The 24,126-nt window shown below is 57.8% G+C and overlaps 1 protein-coding gene across 1 annotated transcript in view; it reads right to left on the reverse strand.

Moving 5' to 3' along the window:
* Positions 1 to 24,126, reverse strand: part of TIMP2 (TIMP metallopeptidase inhibitor 2) — a 31,453-nt gene continuing 7,327 nt past the window's right edge. The window contains exons 2-5 of the mRNA XM_049776868.1: positions 8,747 to 8,847; positions 8,114 to 8,222; positions 3,329 to 3,453; positions 1 to 2,268 (exon numbers count right to left, since the gene is read on the reverse strand). Of these exons, the coding sequence (XP_049632825.1) occupies positions 2,071 to 2,268; positions 3,329 to 3,453; positions 8,114 to 8,222; positions 8,747 to 8,847 (533 nt within the window). The 3' untranslated portion in view covers positions 1 to 2,070. The remainder of the gene's footprint in view (positions 2,269 to 3,328; positions 3,454 to 8,113; positions 8,223 to 8,746; positions 8,848 to 24,126) is intronic.

Raw genomic sequence — 24,126 nt, forward strand, 5'->3', positions numbered from 1 at the left:
TTGGATTCTATTGTTTATTGTGCATTGACTGAACATCACCAAGAATGATACAAAGTGTCAGAGACATGCGCAGTCTGCTCGCCCGTGGGCCACGGGTCCCCAAGTCCCCGTGTCCCCAGCACACAGGGTCTCAGACTTCATATTCCAGCAAAAACACATTTCCCCCCAAGAGTCAGAAAGAAAAAAAAATACAGCGAAATCCAAATCGAACAAAGTGACAGAGCTTTAAATTATGGAAGCGAGTCCTATATTTCTTACTACTTGATCAAGCCAAGATGGACAATAACTGAACCACGTAAACGTCATTTTTAAATATTTGGAGATGCTTGCAAGAAGACTAGGCTGGGGGAGGAAGAGCAGCGGCGAGAACTGAACATAAATTAAACCACCGGCCCGCCCGTTACCAGGAGTTGGTCCCTCCTCCACGCGGTACCTCGGAACTTGGTCTCCGGTATCGCTTTTTCCCTCTTCCACACGGCAAGAACCGTGAGAGGATTTAAGCCACGTCAAGACCTACCCACAGAGCCTTCACTCGGTAAAAATTTGAACCTGAAAACAGGAGATGGGGAGACCCAGGAATCCGGCTGGCTCTGCATGGGGGGAACGGGACACTGGATCCCAGGCTGCCCCCGGTTAAAAGTCACAAGTGCTCGCCTGCTGCCTACGACCTCCCGACAGGAACCAACAGCACAGGCACAATCACCACCGGGCGGGGACAGACCAGAGGAAGATGAGCAGGAACAGAGTCAAGGTTACAAACGGTCCAACATACCTCACAGGGGGCAGATGGGGTGTAGCATACGGGGGTGGGTGCTGCACAGCACAGTCATGCCCTGGGAGCGGGGCTGGCTGCCAGCCAGCCCTAGACAGAGGATTCCTGGAGATGGGAACCCTGGGTGGGCATGGTACAAGGGGAACCAGGAGTCTGGCGGCTTTGGGGTGGCCTCAGGGCACTTGACAGGGTGGCCACTTGGGAAGTGTTTTGCAGACAATCCACTCACAGGCTGCCTAGGTTCTGGGGTCCTGAAGTTTACTGTTAGAGTGCAAGCAGGAAAAGGAAAGAGTGCCTGCCGCGCTCCCACCTTGCTGCCAGCAGAAAGCCCTATTTTGGGGTACAAGTAGGCTCCCTGTGACGCTCCTGACCCCTGCTAGAGGAGCAATGCCCATGCAGGCTGGCACACCGGCCGTATGGGCACTCGAGTGCATGGCCTGGGAGTTGGTCTTTCCAGAAAACTGGATGCCAAGAAGTGGAAGTGGGACCACAGGCTCCGCCCAGCTCTTCCCTGCACACTGCACCCTTTATGCAAGATGGAAGGGGGTCGATGCAGTGGGGAAGCAAGAAGTTGGGAGGGAAGGGGAACCACAGTGCTACCAGACGTGGCCCCTTGAGAACCCCCAAATCTGCTGCTCAGATGCCCAAGGAGACAAGAGCAGTGCCTAGAGGCTCAGTTTGTGGGGGAAAGTGACAGTTCCCACCAGGAGCCCCATAAGAGGCTGAGCCGGCCGGGCAGATGGAGGAAGCTCCATCCTCATCCTTTTCCGTGTGCTATAAGCGTGGGGAGTGTTGGGGGGAGGCAGGGGTGCACCCCGGGGGCTGGAGGCGTGGAAGCTGCAGGGACGAGGGATGCGTCTCTCTGGAGACGGAAGGGAGGACCTAGTAGACCCGCTACACAGTCTTGCCATGACCCTCAGGAGTCTGCGAATGCACCTTTCCAGGCTCTGCCCCGACCGGGCTGGGAGCTGGGAACCTGCGAAGGCCCCCGCCCGCCCCTATAGCATCTACTTCAGCGCCAAGACAGGCAATGCCAAGGACACCCACAGTCCGAGCCCTGTGCCCTGGGAAAGGGGGCTGGGCAGGGACAGGCATGAGAGAGGGGGACCGGCCCGCCGCCCCCTCCAGGCCCACAGCCGAGGCTGGAAGGAGAAGGGCCGGGCCGGGCCAGGCGGGGAGAATCACACTAATTTAGACCCACTTGGATGACCGTTTTATTCATGCTGTTTCCGGAAGGGGTGTCAGAGCTGGACCTGTCTACACTCGGAGGCGCTGCCAGACCGGGGGCTGTGGCCTGCCTACGGGTCCTCGATGTCAAGAAACTCCTTCTTGGGGGGCGCGGCTCCACGGTACCAGGCGCATGAGCCGTCGCTCCTCTTGATGCAGGCGAAGAACTTGGCCTGGCGTCCGTTGATGCTCTTCTCTGTCACCCAGTCCATCCACAGGCACTCGTCCGGGGAGGAGATGTAGCAGGGGATCATGGGGCAGCGCGTGATCTACGGAAGGACACAAGGGCCTCGGGGTCACATGGCTGCAGCAGCGACCAGAGGCTTCCCAAGGGGGCACAGGGCCTGAGCACTCCCCACCTCCCACCCCTGTGGCCACAAGATGCCTTGCTGCGTTGGGGCATCTGGTCTTCCTCTGGCTGAACAACGTACAAGTCCTCAGGCTCAGTCCTCGGGGTATGAGCACCAAGGCCACCATCACTACCAGAGACACCGTCATAACCACCACCACATCCATAGTCGTCAGCCACCATCGGTCACTAGAACAGCCACCAGTACTACAGCCACTGCCCCCACCAGTCACAGTCACACACACTACCCTAACCATCCCCAGATCCACAATCATCAGACATCACAGTGCCACATCAGACTACCACATCATCAGACTACCACAGCCACTGTTACAGCACCGCAGCTGCCTCACCAGTCAGAACCATGACACAGTCAAAGCCGCCAACAGTCTCTATAGCAGCCGCAGCCACCAGCCAACGCCACAACCGACATTACCACAGCCACCACCACCACAGTCACCAGAGTCACAGACACCACCATCACAAGTGCCCCAGGCATCACCACCACAGATGCTACCAGCTCTCACACTCCCGCAAAGTGTCTTGAACTTCCTGGAGACATGCTTAGCCGGATAGAAAGGGAGCCTCTCTTGCACTCCTTCCATGGGCGTCCAGAAAGCAGATTCTATAAAGGGCCCAGGTTTTAGGAGGGGATGTGGCAGGAGTCTGCAGTACGGTTGATCCAGCTTCAATCTCTGACACCCCATATGGCCCCCTGAGCACTACTGAGAGTAATTCCAGAGGGCAGAGCCAGAAGTAACCCCGAAGCACCGCCTCTAGTGGCCAGACTCCTTCTGTCCTCAACACAGCTTGGCAGGGTGTCTGGGGGCTCCTCAAAGGCTCAGTCCCAACTGGACAGCCTCCCTGGTCGGAAGTAACACTTCTCCTTGGCACTGTCCTAAGGCCCTTCCAGAGCTACCCTAGAGAGGGAGGCAGCGATCAAACCCTGCCAGTCTGTCTGGAGGCGGGTGCTGGCTTACCTTGCATTCGCAGCCCATCTGGTACCTGTGGTTCAAGCTTTTCTTCTGGGTGGTGCTCAGGGTGTCCCAGGGCACAATGAAGTCACAGAGAGTGACATGCATCTTGCCATTTCCCTCTGCCTTTCCTGTGGAGAGAAGGGAAGGGAAGCCGGGTTCAGGGGAGAAGATTCCTGGGCCAGGAATACTCGGTGGTCCCTCGGAGCTTGTAAAGTAAGTCCTGACCCAAGTTCAGGGAGAGTGGGCCTTACCGGGGCGTCAGAACAGGGGCTACCCTGGGCCCACATTCCGTTCCGATCAGATTCATCTGCCCCCGGGGAAGGTCCCAGCTTCTGCCCCGGGCACCCAGGTGTGTGGCAGGAACAGGCAGCTCGAAGGGCGGATCTCCACCATCGCCCTGCATGCTGCGTGTGAGCCGAGCTTGGGGTTGCTGTGAGTGCTCCAGGCAGGCCTATTGCGTGCACATTCACATCTGGGTTCCTATGTGTTCACATCAGTCTGGTGTGCGTGTGTATTCACATTGGACATGCATGCGTTCCCATCAGGTTGGCGCATGCATGCTCACACTGGGCCGGTGTGTGTGCTGGTCTAATGTTCACCACTCGTGAACTATTGTTCACATCAGGGTCCCTGCCTGTTCACGGCCGGTGTGTGCGCTCACTCGGGCCAGCGTGCACAGACTGCAGGTTCCCATCGGCTTTTCCCACCGAGGCCCGATTCTGGGAGCTTCTCCCTCTCGACGTGGCACTTCTGATCCCGTGGCTTTCTGCACCCAAGACAGCAGCACTGCCCATTCCTGGGCATCTGCTGGGCAGGCCGGGGGAAGTCTCGGGGCCAAATGCCCGCCTTAGGGCTGGGCCTACAGTGCCTGCTCCCCCTGTAGGCCGTTGGAAAGGTCCCTAAATTCATGTGCCTCTGGCATGTACACCCTTCATGAGATGCAAAGGCACCAGGAGGGTCAAGAAGTTCTGCCAAACCGCCTGCTTTAGGTCTGGCACACAAGCCCACCCCGGGCCGTGGTTCTGGGAAGTGACATCACAGCACAGCCACTGGGCACGGGGCAGGAAAGGGCGGCAGGGCGGCCCCAAGAGCATTTCTTCAGAATCGGGAACTGAAGTCAGAGAGATTGACCATTGTTTACTAGGAGTGCAGACAAGGAAGCAGAAGTAACAGATACAAGGCGCTGGACCCGCACTGGTGATGCAAGGCCCAGGGGCGTGTCCCCACAAAACACTGTTCCCCACTGCTGGGAGCACCCTCACGAATAAGTGGTTAGATGGCCGGGGCTGCTGCAGATAGGGTGGCTGCTCAGGTGTTTGCCTTGCTAGCTTTCATCCAGGGTTCAACCTCCAGCAACATATTTAGTTCTCTGAGCACAGAGCCGGGCCTGAGCCCAGAGAGCAAAGCTAGGAATGATCCTCATGGGCAGAAGCAAGAGAACCCCCTCAGTGCAGAGCCAGGAGTGATCCCTGAGCACCGTTGGGTATGGCTCAAAGTCAAAAGAGAACAAAGTAAATGCTCAGGTGGCCAGTCCAGTTCTTGACATTGCTGCTGGTGTTTCCTCTAAGACCAACCCTGTAGCCTGCTGTGTCATCCCTAAACCCTGAGAGCATTTTTCCTGCATCGCCGGAGTGGCTGGACCATGTCAGCAACTTTGATCTTTACAGAAAGATCAGAGGTGCAGAGGGCAAGTCACTCTCCACCATCCCATCTCCAGCCCCCTCTCCTGGCCAATGTGGACTCGAGCCCAGGGCCGACTGCTTGGGCATGTGTCCTGACGCTCCGTCTCGCCATCTGCCTCCGATTTCCTCCTTGGCGACCTTTCTGTCACCAATTACAGACGGCAGAGCGGAGCCAGACGTGGAGAGGACGTCCGACTGCTGGAGGCCCTGGTTTCTGGGCGCCTGTGGACTGGGGTTGGGGATGGGGTGGGGGTCACATGGCAGCAGGGCCGGAAGTGGAGAGAGACGCCCGCTCGGCTGAGATCATGAGGACTTGGCCGAGCAGCTGGGGGCCAGCAGGAGAGGTGCAGGGGCGGCTGCCGCGGGCACGAACCCCAGGAATGCGCCTCACTGGCCGAGTCTCGTGGGAGCCCACGTGGGCTGCTGAGTCATTAGCCAAGGATCAGCCACGTCTTGCTGGCGGCCCAAGCGGTTTCCTGTGCGGGGCCTGCTGGGAGCCACCGCAGCCCCCCACAGTCTGTGCTTGTGCCCCGAGAGGAGCCAGCAGACCGGGAGAGGGGAGAGAGGACAAGAGACAGGGGAGAAGGGGGAAGGGCTAGTGGCTCGTGGCAGAGGAGGGCTGAGGATGGTCTTCTAAGTCAGGAGAAGGGCTGGAACAATGCAGGGGGACTGTGACCCACAAATGCCTGACGCTCAGATGGAGGGGACTGTCCTAGAAAGAATCTGCCCCGCCAGTCCCCAGCAAGGTTTCCTGTGTCTCAGTGACACCACCTCTAAGTAACACGACCTTGCTGCTCAAGTCCCCCCCCACATCCTCGTGACCAATTCAGAGTGGAATGTCCTGTCATTATTCCCAGTGACAGGACAAGGACACAGATGGGGGGGTCACCCAGTCAAGAACTGCAGCTGGTGATGGCCTGAGTGCAACTCGAGACAGGAGCAACCACACAGTGGGGAGGACAGTGACTGACCTGGCAGCAGACCTGGATTCCATCCCCATCAGGAGTGAGTGAGCACAGAGCCAAGAGTCAGCCTTGAGAATTGCCTGCTGTGTGTAAACTAGTACAACTCCAACTGGCAGGACCCAGCCCCTCCTGCACCCCTTCCCTCATGTCACCTCGCTTAATTTTCTTTTCTTTTTTTTTTTTTTTTTTGTTATTTTTGGATTTTTTTTTTTTTAGTTTTTGGGTCCCACCCCGCAGTGCTCAGGGTTTACTCCTGGCTCCATGCTCAGAAATCGCTCTGGCAGGCTCGGGGACCATATGGGATGCCGGGATTTGAACCACCGTCCTTCTGCATGCAAGACAAATGCACTATCTCCACGCTATCTCTCTGGCCTACCTCACTTAATTTTCACACTTGGGCACACACACTCCCCCCCATCCCGGATTTTTCCCACGAAGCTCTGGAGGTGTGTGATACACATCCTGGATTTGCAGTGTGTGTGTGTGTGTGTGTGTATGTGTGTGTGTGTGTGTGTGTGTGTGTGTGTGTGTAACTGAGAACATCAACACCCAGGCTATAGACACACCTGTGTGTGTGTGTGTGTGTGTGTGTGTGTGTGTGTGTGTATGTGTATGTGTATGTGTGTGTGTGTAACTGAGAACATCAACACCCAGGCTATAGACACGCCTGGGCTCCTGCCATGTGACCAGGCAGGGGTGTTGGGGAAGGGCTGTTCCAACAGTGACCTGAGTCTCCCATGTCTAAAGTGGGCCCTCACCCTGTTCTGTCTCTCAGATCCCTTCTCCTTCCTCTGCAACGGACAGGTCAGGTTGGATCCATTGGACCCATCTTGGCTGCAGGCCTAACATGGGGCAGCTCCACCCAGCACTGTCACCTGCACAGGACCCAGCTCAACCTAGTCTGTGGCTACAGGGCTGGTCCTAACCACCTGGGAAAGGGGTCCACAGGCATCCCTGCATTGAGGGCTACCCCAGGCAGGCGCCATGTGCCCCACAGAAAGTTGCTGTGCCAACAGGGAACCCCAGCAGGAACATGTGAAGCTGTCTCTAGATCAGTGTTGGGGAGACGCCCATCCCCCAGGCTCGATCAGAGGAGATGTCACTGGCTCTGAATGAAACGAATTTCTGCTCCCTGCAGTGGGACCTAGGGTTTTGGACTGCAAGACACAAGACTCATACTGTTCCCCATTTTCAGGAGTGTTCTGCTCACTGGCCCCTGCACTGGGCCACGGGCACCTACCCGTCCACGTATGGAAGTGCCCAGGACACCCTCAAGGCTGGGGCTGGGCCCGCCCTGCCACACTTTGACTGACTCCCCATTCTGCAATGGAGCTAGAAATAGCAGAGCCCCGAAGTTCCTAGGCTCTCCACCCTGCATATATGTGGGTATCCCCTCCCCCAACTTCTTTTTTTTTTTGGGGGGGGGGGCCACACCCGGTGGTGCTCAGGGGTGACTCCTGGCTGTCTGCTCAGAAATAGCTCCTGGCAGGCACGGGGGACCATATGGGACACCGGGATTCGAACCAACCACCTTTGGTCCTGGATTGGCTGCTTGCAAGGCAAACACCGCTGTGCTATCTCTCCGGGCCCTCCCCCAACTTCTTATTTATCCCATCTGAATAATCAGAACTGCCCACACCTGGAATGAGCGGGTAGAGGAGTCTGTATGGGGAAGACAAAGGGGATAAGAAAGAGAGTTAGGACAGAAGAGTAGGAGAGGCATCATCATCAGAGATTCAACATCAGATTTAGCATTAGCAACTAAGCATCATCCAAGAAGCAGCAGCAGTAACTTCACCAAAGGGGGTTAGTCAGTCTGGAAGCCAGACTGGAAAAAGCAGCTGAAAGGGAGACAGAGGCCGAGAGAGCAGGGAGGAGTAGAGAAGTAGCTGCTAGGAAAAGGCTTAGTATAAGAAGCCATGGGAGGAGGTGTGCGTGGCGGTAGGGACCGTGAAATAAAGCTGGCTGACTCCTGGAACTTCATCTGACTGCTTTGGGAATCTCTCCACCCTCACCCTGCAACCTTCAGACCTGCCAGACCATAGGAGCTTCGGGAGCCAGGTCGAGCACAGAAAGGCTCACCCATCTCCCCATACCAACAATAGGACTATTTAATTTATATTAAGACAACACACACGCACCTGCAATGAGGTACTCCTTCTTCCCGCCGGCGTCCAGCTGGACCCCGCACACGGAGGATGACGGCGCCGTGTAGATGAACTCGATGTCCTTATCAGGGCCTTTGAACATCTGGGGAGAGGGGAGGGAGGGGAGAGGAGGGAAGGGGACAGATGGGGGGAAGGGAGACGGAAGAGGCAAAAAAAAAGTGGTGTGTGCTGGACTGCACCCCTAACTGACACCACCCCCAACTTGGTAATGCCAAAGCTTGAACTTGGAGCCAGTCCGTGCTGGACACATGCCTCAGAGCGGACTCCTGACTCTTCATTCTGCCAGGACCATTGGGACAACTACACAGCTATAAAACCACACTATAGTCCTGCTAGGGTCTAGAACTTGCTCCCTGGCAGACCTAGCTGGGGCAGAAACAACTCTGTGCCCTGCAAATGAGGTGTGAGGGCGCTAAAGAGAGTTCTCTGCAAGGATTCCTCGTGGAGAGGCTCTGGAACATTCAGGGAATGAATGCAGGGGAGTCTCAGGAATACAGCACAGGACTTGTGGGCACTTAATAGGTGGAGGGACAAGGCTCAACTGAACTGGGGTTCTGGGGTTGGGTATGTCCCCGCCCCAGCCTGCCCCCCACCCTGCACCCCTACCTTGATCTGTTTGATCTCATACTGTGTCCTCTTGATGGGGTTTCCATAGATGTCCTTCCCGGAATCCACCTCCTTCCCACTCACCACCTTGGCTCGAATCACTGCGGAGACAGAACCAGAGGTAAGGGTTGGGGTGAGGGAACCCGGGCGTCCTCAGGCTGCACTTCAGCTAGGGGATGACTCCATGGTGGTTCTGGTTCTTGACGGGCTCAGCGGGAAGGAGTTGGGGAACAGAGAGCCAGGCCTGACTGCGGACCCGCCAACACAGACTGGTCAGAAAGGGCTGCAGGCTCCAGGCCCTGTGACCCTGGAAAGTGAGGGGGACAACTCACCCTAGGTTTAGGTCCAGCCGGAGGAAAGAGGCCAGATGGAGGGAGAAGGGGCTGGGTGGGCGAGTGGGTCAGGGAGAGGCTGCCGGGGTCCCTGCCCAGCAGCCCATGAATCTCTGTCCCTCCATGGCCCGGCTTCCCCCCTGCAGGATGGTCAATTGATGTGACCCTGACAAGCTGCTTCGGGGGGCCATCCATGAGCACTGTTTAGACCAGGGTGTGTGTGTGTGTGACATGAGTCCATGCATTGGTTATTCTGCAGGTCTGGATGAGTTTTTATGTGTTCCGGGGAACAGTTCTGTGGGTCGGTGCAGGTGAGACACAGAGGTCAGCAAGAGCACTGAGGACCCTGAGCACCAGGCCCCAAATCCCAGCCACCCCCAAAGCCTGACACCTAGAGTCCACCTCACTGGACACCAGAGCCTCTGAGGAGCCACCTACACCCAGGCTGAACTCCAGGAGATGGCCTCATGGCAGGTGAACCAGCTATTCAGTCCCTGCAACTCAAACTTCCTTGGCCCCCTGCCCACTGAATGTCTTAGATAAGGGCCCTTTGCCACCCGTGCCAGAAGGTTTTTTGATGACCCACAGTCTGAAATAGCACTAAGAATGTGCTGGGGGGCGGGTGGGGACCACACTCCTAAAATGCATCTTCCCCTCCCTGCCCACAGAACATCTATTCAGCCTTCAAAACCCAGTGAAAATAGCCCTTCCCAACTTCCTTTAGGAAACTCCATCCTCCTGCTGTGCTAAGCATAATCCACACCCTTTATCCATTAAGCTGTTAACACCTGTCCACCTGCTGCCAGAGAGACAGAGGTGCCTTGGACATGTAGGATGGCATCACTGAATGTTTGCCTAGGGGATCGAGCCAGCCTTCAGAAACCTGGCCCTTGAGGCCAAAGTGAGAGCACAATGGGTAGGGCATTTGCCTTGTTCACAGCCATCCTGGGTTCAATCCCTAGCATCCCATATGGTTCCCCAAGCCTGCTGGGAGTAACCCCTGAACACTGCTGGGTGTGCCCCCCTAAAATATAAGCTTAGCAGAGCAGCAAGCTGTTCCTTGCCTACCCCAGTTCAGCAAAAACACCCCAGCAGGTTCAACCAAACAGGGTCAAGCAGGAGTTTGGGGCAGAGGTGCCAGCTCCTGGTAGGAGCCCATGGTCCACCAGGGAGGCTAAAGCAGACGACACCTTTGGGGAAAGAGCTGGTGGGTCCACAGCGGAGGGACTGCAGGACCTTGGCTGACTCTGAATACGAGCTCTAGACCGGACCAGGGGCATCTTCATGCCACACCAGGAGTTGAATGGTCAGCAGCAGCACCATAAGCTCGTGTCCCCCGACTTTGACCAGAGACAGCAGTGCAGAGGGGGGGAAGAGGCCCAGGCAGGGATAATGTAGGGGCTGTTTGGGAGCCCAGGGTGAGAAGCAGCTGTTCCCAAGCTCAGGGGGTAGGACAGAGGCTGAGCTTCCCCAAAACCATTGTCTGCACTGAGGCTGGGTGAAGGGGAGTTCCAGGGGGTCCCAGGAGCCCAACCGAGGCCAATCATGGGACGATTGGATGAATGGCACGGAGACCACTACCCTCAGCACTGTGCACAGGGCCTGGGGGAACCTTGCATGGGTTCAGGCAAGAGCAGGCCCTAGCCGAAGGGAATCTAGCACGGATTCTCGCCCTGCTGGGCACCCCCAAACAAAGGTCTCTTCCCGGACAGCAAAAGCTCCTCTTTTCCTTCAGTCTTTATCCCCAACATCTGGAGACAAAGCAAGGACCAAGGGAGGGTGCTGGCTCTACCTCTGCCATGGGCTCTGCCCAACCAAGGCTCCGCCCCGTAAGGCTCTGTCCTACCATTGTCTCTGCCTACCATGGGCTCCACCCTAAACTGCCATGGTTCCATCCAATCACAGAATCCGCCTCACTGTTAGCTCCGCCCCCACCTGTCACCGCCTTCACCCAACCAACCATAAGCTCTGTCCTAACACTGGTCCCACCCTGTTTCTAGCCCCACCCCATCAGTGGCCCCCCTCCACTACTGGTCGCACCCCTTCCACTTAGGGTTTGATTATTGCAGGAGTCCTCATGGGAGACACCCCCAGGAGCAGGCATAAGTGCCTGTGGCCGTGTAGAGTTGGGGACCAGTCAGGGTCATAGGCGGTGGCCCCACAAACAAAGGCTTCCATATGGACAGAGAAAGGGTTCTAAAGGGACTGTCCTTGCTGCCCCCAGGGTGCTCCCAACCCAAGCAGTGTCCTGAGACAGTCATGTCACTCCCACGTCCCACCAGAGCTGTGGGGTCCACTGGGTCTCCGAGGCTCAGGGAAGCGAGAGAATGAAGACTGACAACATTGGGGACCCGGACCCCAACAAAAAACCACCTCACACACACACTCAGACAGGCTAGACTCCTTTATCACCTTGTCACAGCCAGTGATCTGGGCGAGCTCCACACCCAGAAGCCTTCAGGGGCCACCACCGAGTAGAGGCGAGCGTGTGGCTGCTGGAACGAAGTTCGTGGCAGACATGAGGGCCTCTCTCAACCCCCAGGCCTGCCTCAGGAGAATCTATGGGGAGTCCAGAGCTTGCTGGAGCAGTTGGACTGGCTCAAGTGTCCACCCCATGCCCAGGGCCCACCAGCAGCTGTGATCGCGCTAAGCCAGGAATTGGAAGTGGGGCCCAACTCCTTGCAGCTGGAAGGTGCCATCGCAGGGACTGATTCAGCAGGACCAAGAGACATTTGCTTCCAGCCTAAGTGCTCCCACATGATCATGAGTGCTCCAGGATGCTCCTGACTGCGGGTTTGGGGGAATGTGTCACCTCACTACATGCCCTGGAGACTGGCAGTGGAGATGCGGACACCCTGGTCAGATGCTAAATTCCTGGTCAAGGCACCTACACCTGCCTGCCCGCACCCAGTACAGCCACTGCACTCCTGGACCACCACCCATACCATCATCTGTGCCCCAGTTCCACAGGTCCTAGCAAAGAGTGCCTTGTGCTCCATCAGCCCTCAGCTGGAGGAGAGCCAAGTAGCCCTCACTTCTGTGTCTGCACCCCACAATGCCCATGAGACCACTCAGGGCTATGAACAGCTTTTCATCCTGGCCTGTCTGGGGCCTCAAATGCGCCCATTGGAACTCAGCTGACTCCGGGATGGGGTCGGGGAAGTGAAGATGGCTAAGACCCCAGGGCACAGGAAGGCAGAGCCGATGCCAGGTTCCCTGGCCCACCCCAGCTGCCTGTGTAAACAAGTGGGAGGTGCTGCAGGCTAACCGGGCATCCAAGGGGCCCCAGGGAGTGTGCCCTGCACTGGGAAGCCCTCCCACATGGGCTTCTCCCCATGCTCGGCCTGGCTTCCCCAGCCCTTTGGGCCACAAGTCCAGGCTTTGGGGGAATGGGGGGGAGGGGACGGAAGGGGAAGGGAAGTGAAGAGAGGTGAGGCGGGCCAGTTAGTAATTCAAACCAGCCGGTGCTTTTGCAGAGCCAGAGCTGGGCCCTCCCGGGACAGCTGCGAGAAGCCGGCTCTGCCCTGCGCTGCCCCCAAGTCAACCACGAGGCTTTCGGGGCTGAGCCAACCGTGGCCAGCTGCAGGCCACTGAGCTCATGGGGGCGGGGAGCCTCGGAGGAGCCTGCCAGGGCAGCTGTGGGCAGCAGCCGTGTTGGGGGGCGGAGGCTGGAGGCCGGGGCGAGCGTGGTCCAGGGCGCCTGGCGCCACAATGGCCACGGCCCTGTCGCTGCGCGCATGTGAGCTGGCCCAGGGATGCTTGTCACCATGGAGACCAGCTCTCCGCATCTCCGTGTCCATCTGCCTGGGCTCCTGATCTGGGAGGGGGAGTAGGAGGCCACCACCCAGCACCCAGGGCCCCACCCCAGGGGCCTTGGTCACACTCCCCAAGTCTCGGGCTCCAGCCCTGCCCACTCACGCGCTGCTGAATCATCCGAAAAAAATGCCGCTGGTCCTGGGAGGGTTCTCGGAGAACAGTGCGGCTTTGTGGAGGGAGCGAGGCTGCTCTCGGCCCGAGCCCCTGCACACATCAGCGGCTGGAGGAAGGGGCACGACCCCCAAACTGGCCCTGCCGGCTATGCCCTCACCCACACTGCCAGTGGTCATCAGGGAGGCAGGGGTGCTGAGAGGCCAGACCCCCCAACCACTGTGCCCTCAGGCCTTGGGCCTCACCCGGGTACTAAAGGAAACCTGGGTACCGCACCCCTGCCCCTCATGGTGCCCTGGCCAGCTTACCTGCAGGCAGGACCCCCTACAGGCAGCTCTGAATGAATCTTCTCTAAGAAAGCTGGCCCCACTCTCCAGGATAGGAGACCCCCAGAAAGGGCGGCCACCACATTTGCTATACCTGTATTCTGCTCTCATCAGCAGGGACCCTGCCCGCCTCCCCTCTATTTTGGACAGTCGCTCTCCTCGCCTGTGCTCAGAGACGGCACCAGGGATCAAGCCAGCTAGGCCAGGTTGGGTGTCCCTGCACCCCAGTAAAGCTCTCTCCCTCCTGGGCCCCCCAACTCCTTTCTCCACTGTCCCACATCTCTATTAAAAGCCTTCTCCTGGCTCTGCATTCAGGGATCACTCTGGGACTCCAGGGACCCTATGGGGCACTGGGAACCTGCCCTGCTGGGCTGCGTGCACTCTGGACCCTCCCAGCCCTGCCCATATTTCTGAGCCCATTGGCTCACACACAGGGCAGGGAACTGGCAGAGTCGGGTACACAAAGCAGCATGAGAAACCTGGGGCCATGTCTAGAACCCAGACCAGCGAGCCAGTGGCTCAGGGTGATCAGCTCCCGCCTTGAACCTGATGCCCACGGATGGGGTGACTCCACACAGCTGGCCTGTGCCATCCACCCACCGGCCAGCCAGCTCCTGCTTGTACATTTCTGGGCTGGAGGGGCACCAGAGATGAAACACAAAGCCAACTCTGTCGGGGAGTGGGGCCCATGGGCTGGGCGGTGAGGGCCTGAAGGGTCATATTTGGATTTGGAAACAGAGCACAACACAGAAGAAAGTTCTAGAAGACTGTTTAGAGCGCATCGGAGGTTGGAGGCTGGAACAAGAGCACAGTGGGGGTGGTGTTTTCCTTGCACACGGTTGACCTAGGTTGAATCTCCGTCATCCCATAAGGTACCCTGAGCCTGTCAGAAATAATTTCTGAGCACAGGACCAGGAATAACCCCTGAGCAGTGCTGGTGTTCCCCAAATCCAAAAAAGTGAGGCAGGGTGCAGTTAAGACAGCCGGGACACAGCCCCATGTTGGGGTGCTCCCTGCCACCTGGCACACCCAAGGCCCTGCCATGATGACCCCCACCCCCAGTATGAGTGAATAAGGGTGCATACCCCACCAGGACCAGCAGGGAGGGCAACTCCTGGCCTGGGCTTGAGGCTGGCTGGTCCAGCCTGTGCCTCACTCCTCCTGGAGGCATTGAGAAATCAGGGGACCCCTTGACCACTCCCACCTACTAGGGCCCAGGAAACCTACCCAGCACCCCCAGACTCTACATGGCTGCCAGGACAGTGAGTGCAGGGAAGAGGGCAGAGCCAGGGACAAATCACCAGGGGCAAAAGCCACAGAAGCCTTCAATTCCACGGGCTCTACCCTCCCATTGGGTCAGCACTCCCAGCACCCTCACAGGGCACCCAGCCCCATTACCAGTTTGCTGCACCTGCACCCCCAAGTCCTGTGTGCACTGGTTGCCCAGCAGCTCCAGCATATCACCCTATGTTGGCACTGGGCAGGTCTTGACCAGCTCATCTGTTAGGAACGCCAGGACCCCTTGGGGGGCCGAGATGAGTCGGCTAACCCTGGGGAGCCCCATCATCGGGCCTCATTCAGAGCAGCCAGGCTCTGGGAGTGTCTAGGACCCCGAACACTTCATGGGAAGACCCCTCAAAGCACAGCACAGGGGCCAGTGACCTCTACAGGGAAGGGGGCTGGGGGCCCACGTGGCCGAATCTGCCATCAGCACCAAATGCCCTGGAATAGGAGCGGGTAGGACAGAGCAACCGCAGAGGGTGCACAAAGAGGGCACAGGGGCTATGGCCGCAGCACAATGGCCAGGGCATCTACCTTGCATGCAAATTACCTGGATTTGAGCCCCAGCATCCCGTAAGGTCCCGAGTCTGCCGGGGTGATTCCTGAGTGCAGAGTGGAAGTAACCACTGGTATGACCCCCAAAAACCAAAGGAGGTTCAGGATGATGTGTTCGAAAATAAAACTGTGAGGACCTCGCTAGAGGGGACAAAGGCAAGCAGGAACCAAGTCCATGCACAAGTGGGATCAGACACACGGTGGCATGTATGTGGACACCGGACAGACATGTCTATGGACATGTGGCCAGCATATAAAAAACGCAAGAGGACACATGCAAACACAGGACCAGCATGCATGTGGACACAGGGCCAGCATGTATGTGGACGTGACTGGCATGTACACAAACACAAGACTCATGTCTACATGGAACCACATATGTGGACACAGATGTGCACACATGTGACCACGGGGAGACATGTGTGTCAATGTGGGGGCATGTGTTTGAACATGCGGCAGGTATGTGCGCAAATATGGGAAACATGTGTAGACATAGAACAGGTGGGCAGAAAGGTGTGTGGGCTTGGGTCCAGCATGTGTATAAACATGGGAAATACATACATGTGGACATGTGACAGACATGTAGTAGACACTGGAAGGCATATATCTGGACAGAGGACAGGTATATACATGGGACAGGCATGCAGGTGGAGAGGACATGTGTACATGGACATGGGGATGCATTCATGTGGGTATGGGACACGTGTGAAGACATGGGAATGCATGCATGTGGACACAGGCAGACATACCCACATAGGGACAGTGTATATGTGGACATGAGACAGGCATACATGTGCTTATGTGGCGTTAGTGTCTGCTACCCACATCCTGAAAGCCACACCCAGCAGTGCTCAGAGCTGATTCCTGGCAGGCACCAGGGACCATATGGGATCGAACCCAGGTCTGTTACGTGCTCTTACCTGCCCCACCTGTCCTCCTGGCTCAAGGTAAGGCCGTGCCCCCCAGCAGCTCCCGAGTCACCTACCCACTGCCAAGGCAGGCCAGAATGGGGATGGGTGAACAGGGCCAGGTGCAGGGCTCGAACCCTGGCATCACATAAGAGATGTCCCCAATTACTGCTGGGTTTGCCCCCCTCGAGCATAACCTTCCCCAGCACCCCTAAAAGGGCCACCGGTCAGGGCTGAGAGGTGAAGCCCGGCTCTGTCTCCTTCCTGTCTGCTCCAGTCAGGTGACAAGGAGACACAGCTCAGCAGGCTGTAATCTCAGACACCCACTGGGACCCGGATCCGAAGCAGCTGTGGGTGCCTCACCTCCGAGCTGAGGCCTGACCCCTGACGCCAGCGTCCATGCCACGCTGTGGAGCCCCCTGGCCGGCTGCAGGGACAGGCCTCTGACGAACGACACAGGGCCGTGGCTATTTCACGTCCTGGAACTCGCGAAGCCGCTTCCGGGCAGCCTCTAAGAACTGCTGGTGCAGCTCATGTTGCTTCTTCAGGTCCCGAGGCTGCCGGCTTGGCTGGGCCAAGGGTATCTGGCACGGGCTCGGAGACCCCGTCTCCTCTTCCTGCTCCTGGGAGCTCAGAAGACTGGCCAGGTGCTGGTCGGGCATGCCCGGGGAGCTGCCCGATTCTCGAGGGGATAGATATGAAGTTCTCCCCAGTTCTTGGGAGGTCAGGAGCGAGATGCCCCCCAGTTCTCGGGCAGTCAGGAGCGGTGGGGAGTTCCCCAGTTCTCGGGATGTCAGGAGTGAGGGGGAGTTTCCCAATTCTTGGGATATCAAGAGTGAGGAGCCCCCAGGTTCTCGGGATGTCATGAGTTGGGGGGAGTTCCCCAATTCTTGAGATGTCAGAAGTGAGGAGGCCCCCAGTTCTCGGGATGTCAGGACTGAGGAGCCTCTCAATTCTCTGGACATCAGGAGCGAGGAGCCCCCTAATTCACGAGACATCAGGACCGAGGAGCCCCTCCATTCTCGAGAGGTCAGATGCAAGGACTCTCTCAGTTCTCGAGAGGTCCGGAGGTAGGAGCCTCCCAGTCCTTTGGAGGCCGGGAGCAGGGAGCCCCCCAGGTCTGCAGAGGCTGGGAGTGGAGAGCCCCCTAGTTTGGGGGAGTCTGGGAGCGGAGAGCCCCCCAGCTCTTGAGAGGCAGGAAGTGGGCTCCCACATCCTGTCTTCTCCTGGGGCTCCTTCATGGGTGAAGCACCTTCCAAGTTCATCTTCAGCTGCTCCGTCTCTTCCAGCTGTTCCAGATGGTTCTGCCGCCTCTGCTCTAAGCCTGGCCGGGGCATCTGCATGGGAGCTACGAGGCCAACCCTGTCCACCCGCTCCTGCGGGGGCAGCAGCAGTGAACTCCGTGACGGTAGTGTGGCCAGCCGGGGCAGCTCCAAGGGGGGCGCAGGGCGGTGGGCTGGGGTGTCTGGGACAAGCGGCTGCCTGTTGGTGCTGGCTGGGACTCGGGCCACATGGGGGAAACTCTGGCCCTCAAGTTCACCCAGCGATGCGTTCCGCTGTACCTGGGATGAAGCGTGCTGCAAGACGGCAGCCTGGCAGGGTGAGGTGGTGCTTACATCTCCAGGCCCGTTGGGAGAGCCCGGCTCTTCCTTGGGGTTCTGGTCCAACCGGGGATCTGCACGCAGATGCATGCCAAGGTGTTTCTTCAGCCTGCGGTTGGTGTCCAGGAGCCCCTCGAAGGTCGACTCCAGTTCCCTCTGCCAGTGGCTGCGGCAGGTGCCGGACGTTGTGTGCGGGCTGTCGGGCGGTGAGAGCTGGCCCTTCTGCCCGCCCTGGGGCCTGGGCTCAGAGCAGTTTCTTAGGGGCAGTCTCCCCAGGATCTTCTTCCCCACTTGCAGGCACGGGAGCTCCACTGAGGAGGCACCAACACCAGGCCTGGACTTGCACTTCCCTCTCCGTCTGCTGGGATGGTTGCCTCGGGCTTCTGCCTTCCTGGGGGTGTTGTTTCCCTGGTGTGGTATCATCGGCTCAGCCCCACAACCCCGCTCGCTTTTGGCTCTGAGCTTGTCCCAGGTCCCCTGTGACTCGAGGACCCCATCTTGGGGGGCTTCCCCCTGGGCCTCTAACAAGTTGAGTTGGTAGTCGAGGCTCTGGGCGCCCTGGAGCCCGATGAGGTAGGCCAGGTGCAGCCCATCCAGGGCATGGCTCAGGCAGTCGGGGCTCTCCACCCAGCGGGCCTGCAGCTCCTGGGCCAGCTGCCTCAGCTGCTGCTGCTGCAGGTCGGAGCCTTGTCTGGGCCACAGATCCGCGTCCCCCTGGTCCCTCAGTCGTGTCTGCTTCAGCCCCGGGCGGGAGCGCAGGTGGTCACTGTCTTGGCGGGGCCTCGCCGCCCTCTCCCGGCTCTTCCTGCTGGTGGTGACCTTGGCAGACATATGGCCTGTGGCCAGCTGTTGGGGACCGGAGAGGAGATTCACGGCGCGGGGGCAGGAGGGACTCAGACACCTCGGGGTGTTGGTGGCTGGCCCGAGGACCCCTGTGGATAAGGCACAGGGGCTTCTGAGCGGGCACGGCCTCTCTGCCACCCTCCCCCCCTCCATGGGGCCTTCTGCAGCACCACCTTCAACAAGGCCCACAGGACCTCTGCTTCCCAGGTACAGGGGCCATTGATGGACTCCAGGGTCCAACGGGGCAGCCCAAAGGCAGGTCAGTGACCCTGTGGGGGTCGGGGTGGCAGGCAGCACCCATAAGGGATACAGCACAAGACTCGAGGTCCAGCCTCAGATGGGAGTGGGAGTTGCAGGAAATAAGTAAGGTTGGAAGACGGTGATGGAACGAGAAAGGTGGGGACTGCAGTGACAGCGTTGCCTTGACCGAAGCCCCGCCACGAGTGAGCTCTGAGCACAGGTGGTGCAGCTCCCAAACCAAACCCAAAGCACGAACAAGCCCAAAAGGTGAAGAAACGCTACTCTGGGGCTGAGCAATAGCAGAACAGTTTGCCTGGCAGGGAGCTACCTAATCCAGGTTTGACCACCGGCAATCATAGGGTCCCTCAAGCCTGCCAGGAGTGATTCGAGTGAAGAGCTGGGAGTAACCCCTGAGCACTGCCAAGTGTGAGCCAAAAACAAAAAAACAAACAACAACGAAAAATAAAACGGGGAGCAGGCAGAAGGGGGCGGGAGGAGACTGCACAGCGCAAGGAGCGCTTGACTGGGGCCACACATGGATGTGCCCATCCTAGTGGAGACTCCTGTGACCCCTTGGTGAACCCACTCTCCTTAGGGGCTGCGGGACGAGGAGAGGGGGACACCACCTAGCACCAGCCAGAAAGCAACAATACGGAGATATCCAACTCCATGCCCACCCCTGCAAGAGGAACCCCTGGTTCGTGTGGGAGGAGGGAAAACTGAGGCATGGAGTGATGAAGAAATTTGATTGGGCCACGCGGCTGTAAGATTGGGGCTCTGGACCAGGAGAAAGGTGACTATGCCTGCCCCCCCACACACACTGAGATGGACCCGAGGCAGTGGAGACTGAGGGTCAGAGCTTATGGCTGGGCAGAGCTGGCAGTGGCATTTCATGGAGAATTTGCTCTGTTTGCCGACTTCAACAGGTGGTGCTGGTGGAGGGTCATCCACAGGCATAGGAAATGATGAAGGCAAGGGGCAGGGCAGGGGGTCCAGGGCTTGGCACGCACAAGGTCTGGCTGCACCTCCAGCACCGCAGGCTTCTGGGTACCACTGAATGCCACCCACAAGCCCTGAGAAAATAATGAAATAGGTCATCGACAAAAATAACCGTATTTCAGTGTGCTGTGCTGGGGGCAGAGCACCCTAGCAGGCTCCACCAGTCCCGCAGAACTCAGAGAGCTGGGACCCAGGAGGTGCCACAACAGCAGGTATTATCCAAGTTTACCCTGGACTTCCCAGGACTCACAGAGGCTCAGAACAGCACTGCCAAGGCAGGGAGAAAACAAGGCATCAGACACAGGGCATTTGCCTTGCACGTGGCTGACCTGGGTTCGATCCCTGGCATCCCATGAGGACTCTTGAGAGCCTGCAGAAGTGATTCCTGAGCTCAGAGCCAGGAGGAAAGCCAGAGCATCGACTGGTGTGGCCCTCAAAGCAAACCACAACAAAAAGCCATTTCAGCGACACTAGGTGACAGGAGCCAGGATGGCTGCTGGCATCCCTGCTGGCAGCGCTGGTCTCCTCCACACAGGCCTGAAGCTGCAGGACACCAGCAGTGAAGGGGACATGCCACAGCAGCTCTCCGGGACAAGATGGGGCTATGTGGCCCAGAACTGAAGATCTCCAGTGAGCCTGCACCCCCATCTGTATGGAGGCACCCCACCACGCCGGTAGGACTCGGCTCTAACGCCACCCACCGGCTCCAGTGGCAATTCCAGAGGATTCTGGGATCCATCCAACAAGTCTCCCTGATAACCCCCAGCACTCTTCAGCTATGGGAAACCATATTTGGTTTTGTTTTGTTACTTTGTGGGTGGGGAGTGGGTCACACCCAGAGGTGCTCAGGGTAAACCTGGCTCTGGGCTCCAAAATCATTCCTGGCTGGCTCAGAGGACTCTATGGGATGCCAGGAATTGAACCCAGGTCAGCTGTGTAGAAAGCAAACACCCTCCCTGCTGTGCTATCTCTCAGGCCTCAAGAACCCAAATTCTGGAGCAGTCCCCACGGAACTGATCCCACCCTTCATGTGGAGGCTGCGCCCAGAGCACCATCGCCCCAAGGTTTCCTGGAACTTCTATGATTTCCAGCAAACTCAGGCAGTCCTGGCCTGAGGCCCTGAGAACATTCCAGCACTCCGGGCCTGCTCCTGCTCCCCAGCTGAGGCCGGCTGGCCAGGCTCCATGCTCCTTATCCCCGAATGTCCTCTGCTGGAAGGGGTGTCCCCCTGTCCCCTGGCCAGGCCCCACTTCCTCCCAGAAGTCCTGGGTCTCCCCAACACCTGCTCCTCTCTGAAAGCCCATAGATCCACTCCTGGTGGCACCTGGGTTACCAGTCCCAGAAAGAGCCTGCGAAGCACTTTTAAGGGCCTATATCCGCCTCCCCTGTCTCCATGCTGACCCCTCAGTCTTCTAAAGACCAACAGTGGCTTTCAGTTACCCTCTTGGAAAATTACTTCATGTCAGGTCACCCTCAAGGTTTTTGCTGTTGTTTTCTTGGTTTTAGGTTTTTGGGCCGTACCCGGCGGTGCTCAGGGATTATTTGTGGCTCTGCACTCAGGAATCACTCCTGGCAGGCTCAGGAGACCCTAGCAGTGATCCTCAAACTATGGCCTGCGGGCCACATATTGTATTTGTATCTGTTTTGTTTCTTCATTGCAAAATAAGATATATGCAGTGTGCATAAGAATTCATTCATAAGTTTTGTTTTTACTAGAGTCAGACCCTCCAATGGTCTGAGGGACAGTGAACTGGCTCCGTTTAAAAAGTTTGAGGACCCCTGCATGGGATTCCAGTGATCGAACGTGGGTCAGCCACGTGCAAGGCAAACACTCTCCCTGTTTGCTGTGGTTCTGATCCCACCTTCAAGGGTTCTAAAGAAACTGGGACACCCCCCCCCCCGACTCATAGGGGGTACAGCCTCCTTAGTCACACTACGGGCTTCTGAAGAAGACCCAGGCACACAGTATCAACCTCGTGGCATTACTTCCTGTTTGTCACCACTTTTTCGTCCTGGGCTCCTCCCTGAATCAGGGAGAGAGGCCCATGACACCCACCCACCCATAGAAGACACAGTCAGGTTCAGGGGAAGGGGGCTGGCAAATGGCCTTCCTGACCAGTTTCCTAAAGCAGGGACACCTGGTCGCATAGGTGGCGGATGGCAGGACCCATTCTGTCGGCTAAGGGTAAAGGTTGTTCACCAGGACTCTGGCGGGGCTGGACAGCATGAGCCGGCCGTGGAGGCCTTGTTGAGACACGAAGCCCTGGGTCAGAAATGTCAGATCAAGAAACGTCCAGCATAGTCAGTCACGGGTCAGATCCCACCCAGGAACTTCAGGTGCCAGGGAAAGGAACAGGCAGGTCCCCTGGACACATGACAACAGGAAGAGGAGGGCAGGGGCATCAGGATGGGACCCAGCCAGAGCCTGGCTAGATACCCAGAGTGACTTGCCAGGTTAGGACAAAAGGTTCCACAAGTGTCTGTAAGATCTTCCCAAGGCTTGGGACCTCTGTTCAGAGCCACCACCTCATTCACATTGGCCAATTAGGGCAAACGTGATTGATGAAGAGGGAATATGGAAGGACGTGATTGGTGGAGAGGGGAACGTGGTGAATGTGAATTGGTGAAGAGCAATGTCTTTTGGGGGGAATGACAGCACTTTGGACCATACCCAATAATGCTCGGGGCTTACTTCTGGCTCTGCACTCAGGAATCACTCCTGGCGGGGCTCAGGGAACCACATGGGATGCCGGGGATCGAACCTGAGTCGGCAGCACACAAGGCAAGCACAGGGGCCTTGTACTGTCTCTCTGGCCCAAGAGCACTGTCTTTCCACATGAGATTCAGAGCCAGCAGAAGAGGGTCAGAGCCACAGAAAAAGTCTAAAAATTCCTGAAAGAGAACCAACTAGATGGAAAACCCTAGATAGCAAAGTCTGCTGGAATTAACAGTCTGACCTCCAGTAAGTGTCTCTTATTTTTTTCATGCAGTGTTCAGGCGGCCACCAGGACCACCCTGGGGTTATCCATGGTGCTAGAGGCCTGCAGGGACTCAGGTACACACATCATGTACCCCCAGACACCTCCTGGCCCCATCGGGGATGTTTCTGAATGCTGGGCCTGAGTCTGCTACCCTGTGAAACGGGGATAACCATGATGGCATTCCTCTCCTGGTCCAGGGTAGGTACCTCACCACCAGCAATACCCAAGATCTCTTAAGACATCTGCTTGGTCCTTCCTGCATGTGCCTGCAGCTGGCTGGGGATCTCACGGGGAGGCAGACAGACACTGGCCTGAGCCCCTTGGGACAGAGCTGTGTGGATTCACGAAGCTGCCTCAGTGGTTAGTGAACCAAATGTCCCTGGAGGCAGCCAAGTCCAGCTGGGTCAAGTCAACATGAGAAACTGCATACTTGCCACTTCCCAAGGAGGACGTGTGAAAATACCCTGAGCTGGCTCCTGACTGCCTAGAACTCCCACCGCCCTTTCCCTGACTCTCCCGAAGGACAGGCATGACACACATCCAAGGGGAAAGCAATTGCACAGGCCCCAGGGCAGGGTGGACACAGCTGAGTGGGAGTCCAGGCCAGGGGCACCCCCCCATGACCTCCTGGATGGGTGTGTGCCCAGCGGGTGGGGAGGGATAGGGGACAGGCCCTTATCACCATTTTTTGGGGGGGCCACACCCAGCAATCCTGGCTCTCAGAAGCTGGGGATCCACCCTGGGTTGGCCACATGCAAGGCAAACGCTCTCCCCTATGTGCTGTCGCTCAGTCCCACCATCTACCGTCTCCAACAACAGGATTATATCCTTGTACACCACAGACATCCAGGGCCACTGTGCGGTGACAGACATCATCAGAGAATGTCTGTCAGCCTGTGCTGAATCCTCACAGCTCCAAACACCCGCCTGAGGTCTGTGGCCCTAGCCCCAACTGCTGTTCCTACAGGATACCCCACTCCTGGCACCTGAGCCACTTCCCACTCACTTCTACCTTAAAAGGACCCTCTCTGGAGCCTTCCCGAGCAGTGGGCACAGAGAGTACAGGGGAGGGGGCAAAGGAGAGACTTCCGCCTAGGGGTGTCCATGGGGGTCTCGACCCACCTGACCAAGGATGGCTGGAATCAAGGCTCCTACAGCTCTCAGCAGGCCCTGCCTCCCCACCCGCCTCCCTCTGGCAGGACAGTCACTATGGGGACCAGCCAGCTGCTGTGCTGTGACATCAGGGCCAGTGGCATGCAGCAGGGTCAGCTGCACAGTGGACCCGGCCACAGGTCAGCGGGACCAGGGATCACTCAAGCTGTGAGGGTGCTGACTGCCTGCTCTCAGTCAGCAGGGGTACAGAAGCACCCCACAGGGCCTCTCATAG

Source organism: Suncus etruscus, chromosome 1, assembly GCF_024139225.1.
Source record: "Suncus etruscus isolate mSunEtr1 chromosome 1, mSunEtr1.pri.cur, whole genome shotgun sequence".
Lineage (NCBI taxonomy): Eukaryota > Metazoa > Chordata > Mammalia > Eulipotyphla > Soricidae > Suncus > Suncus etruscus.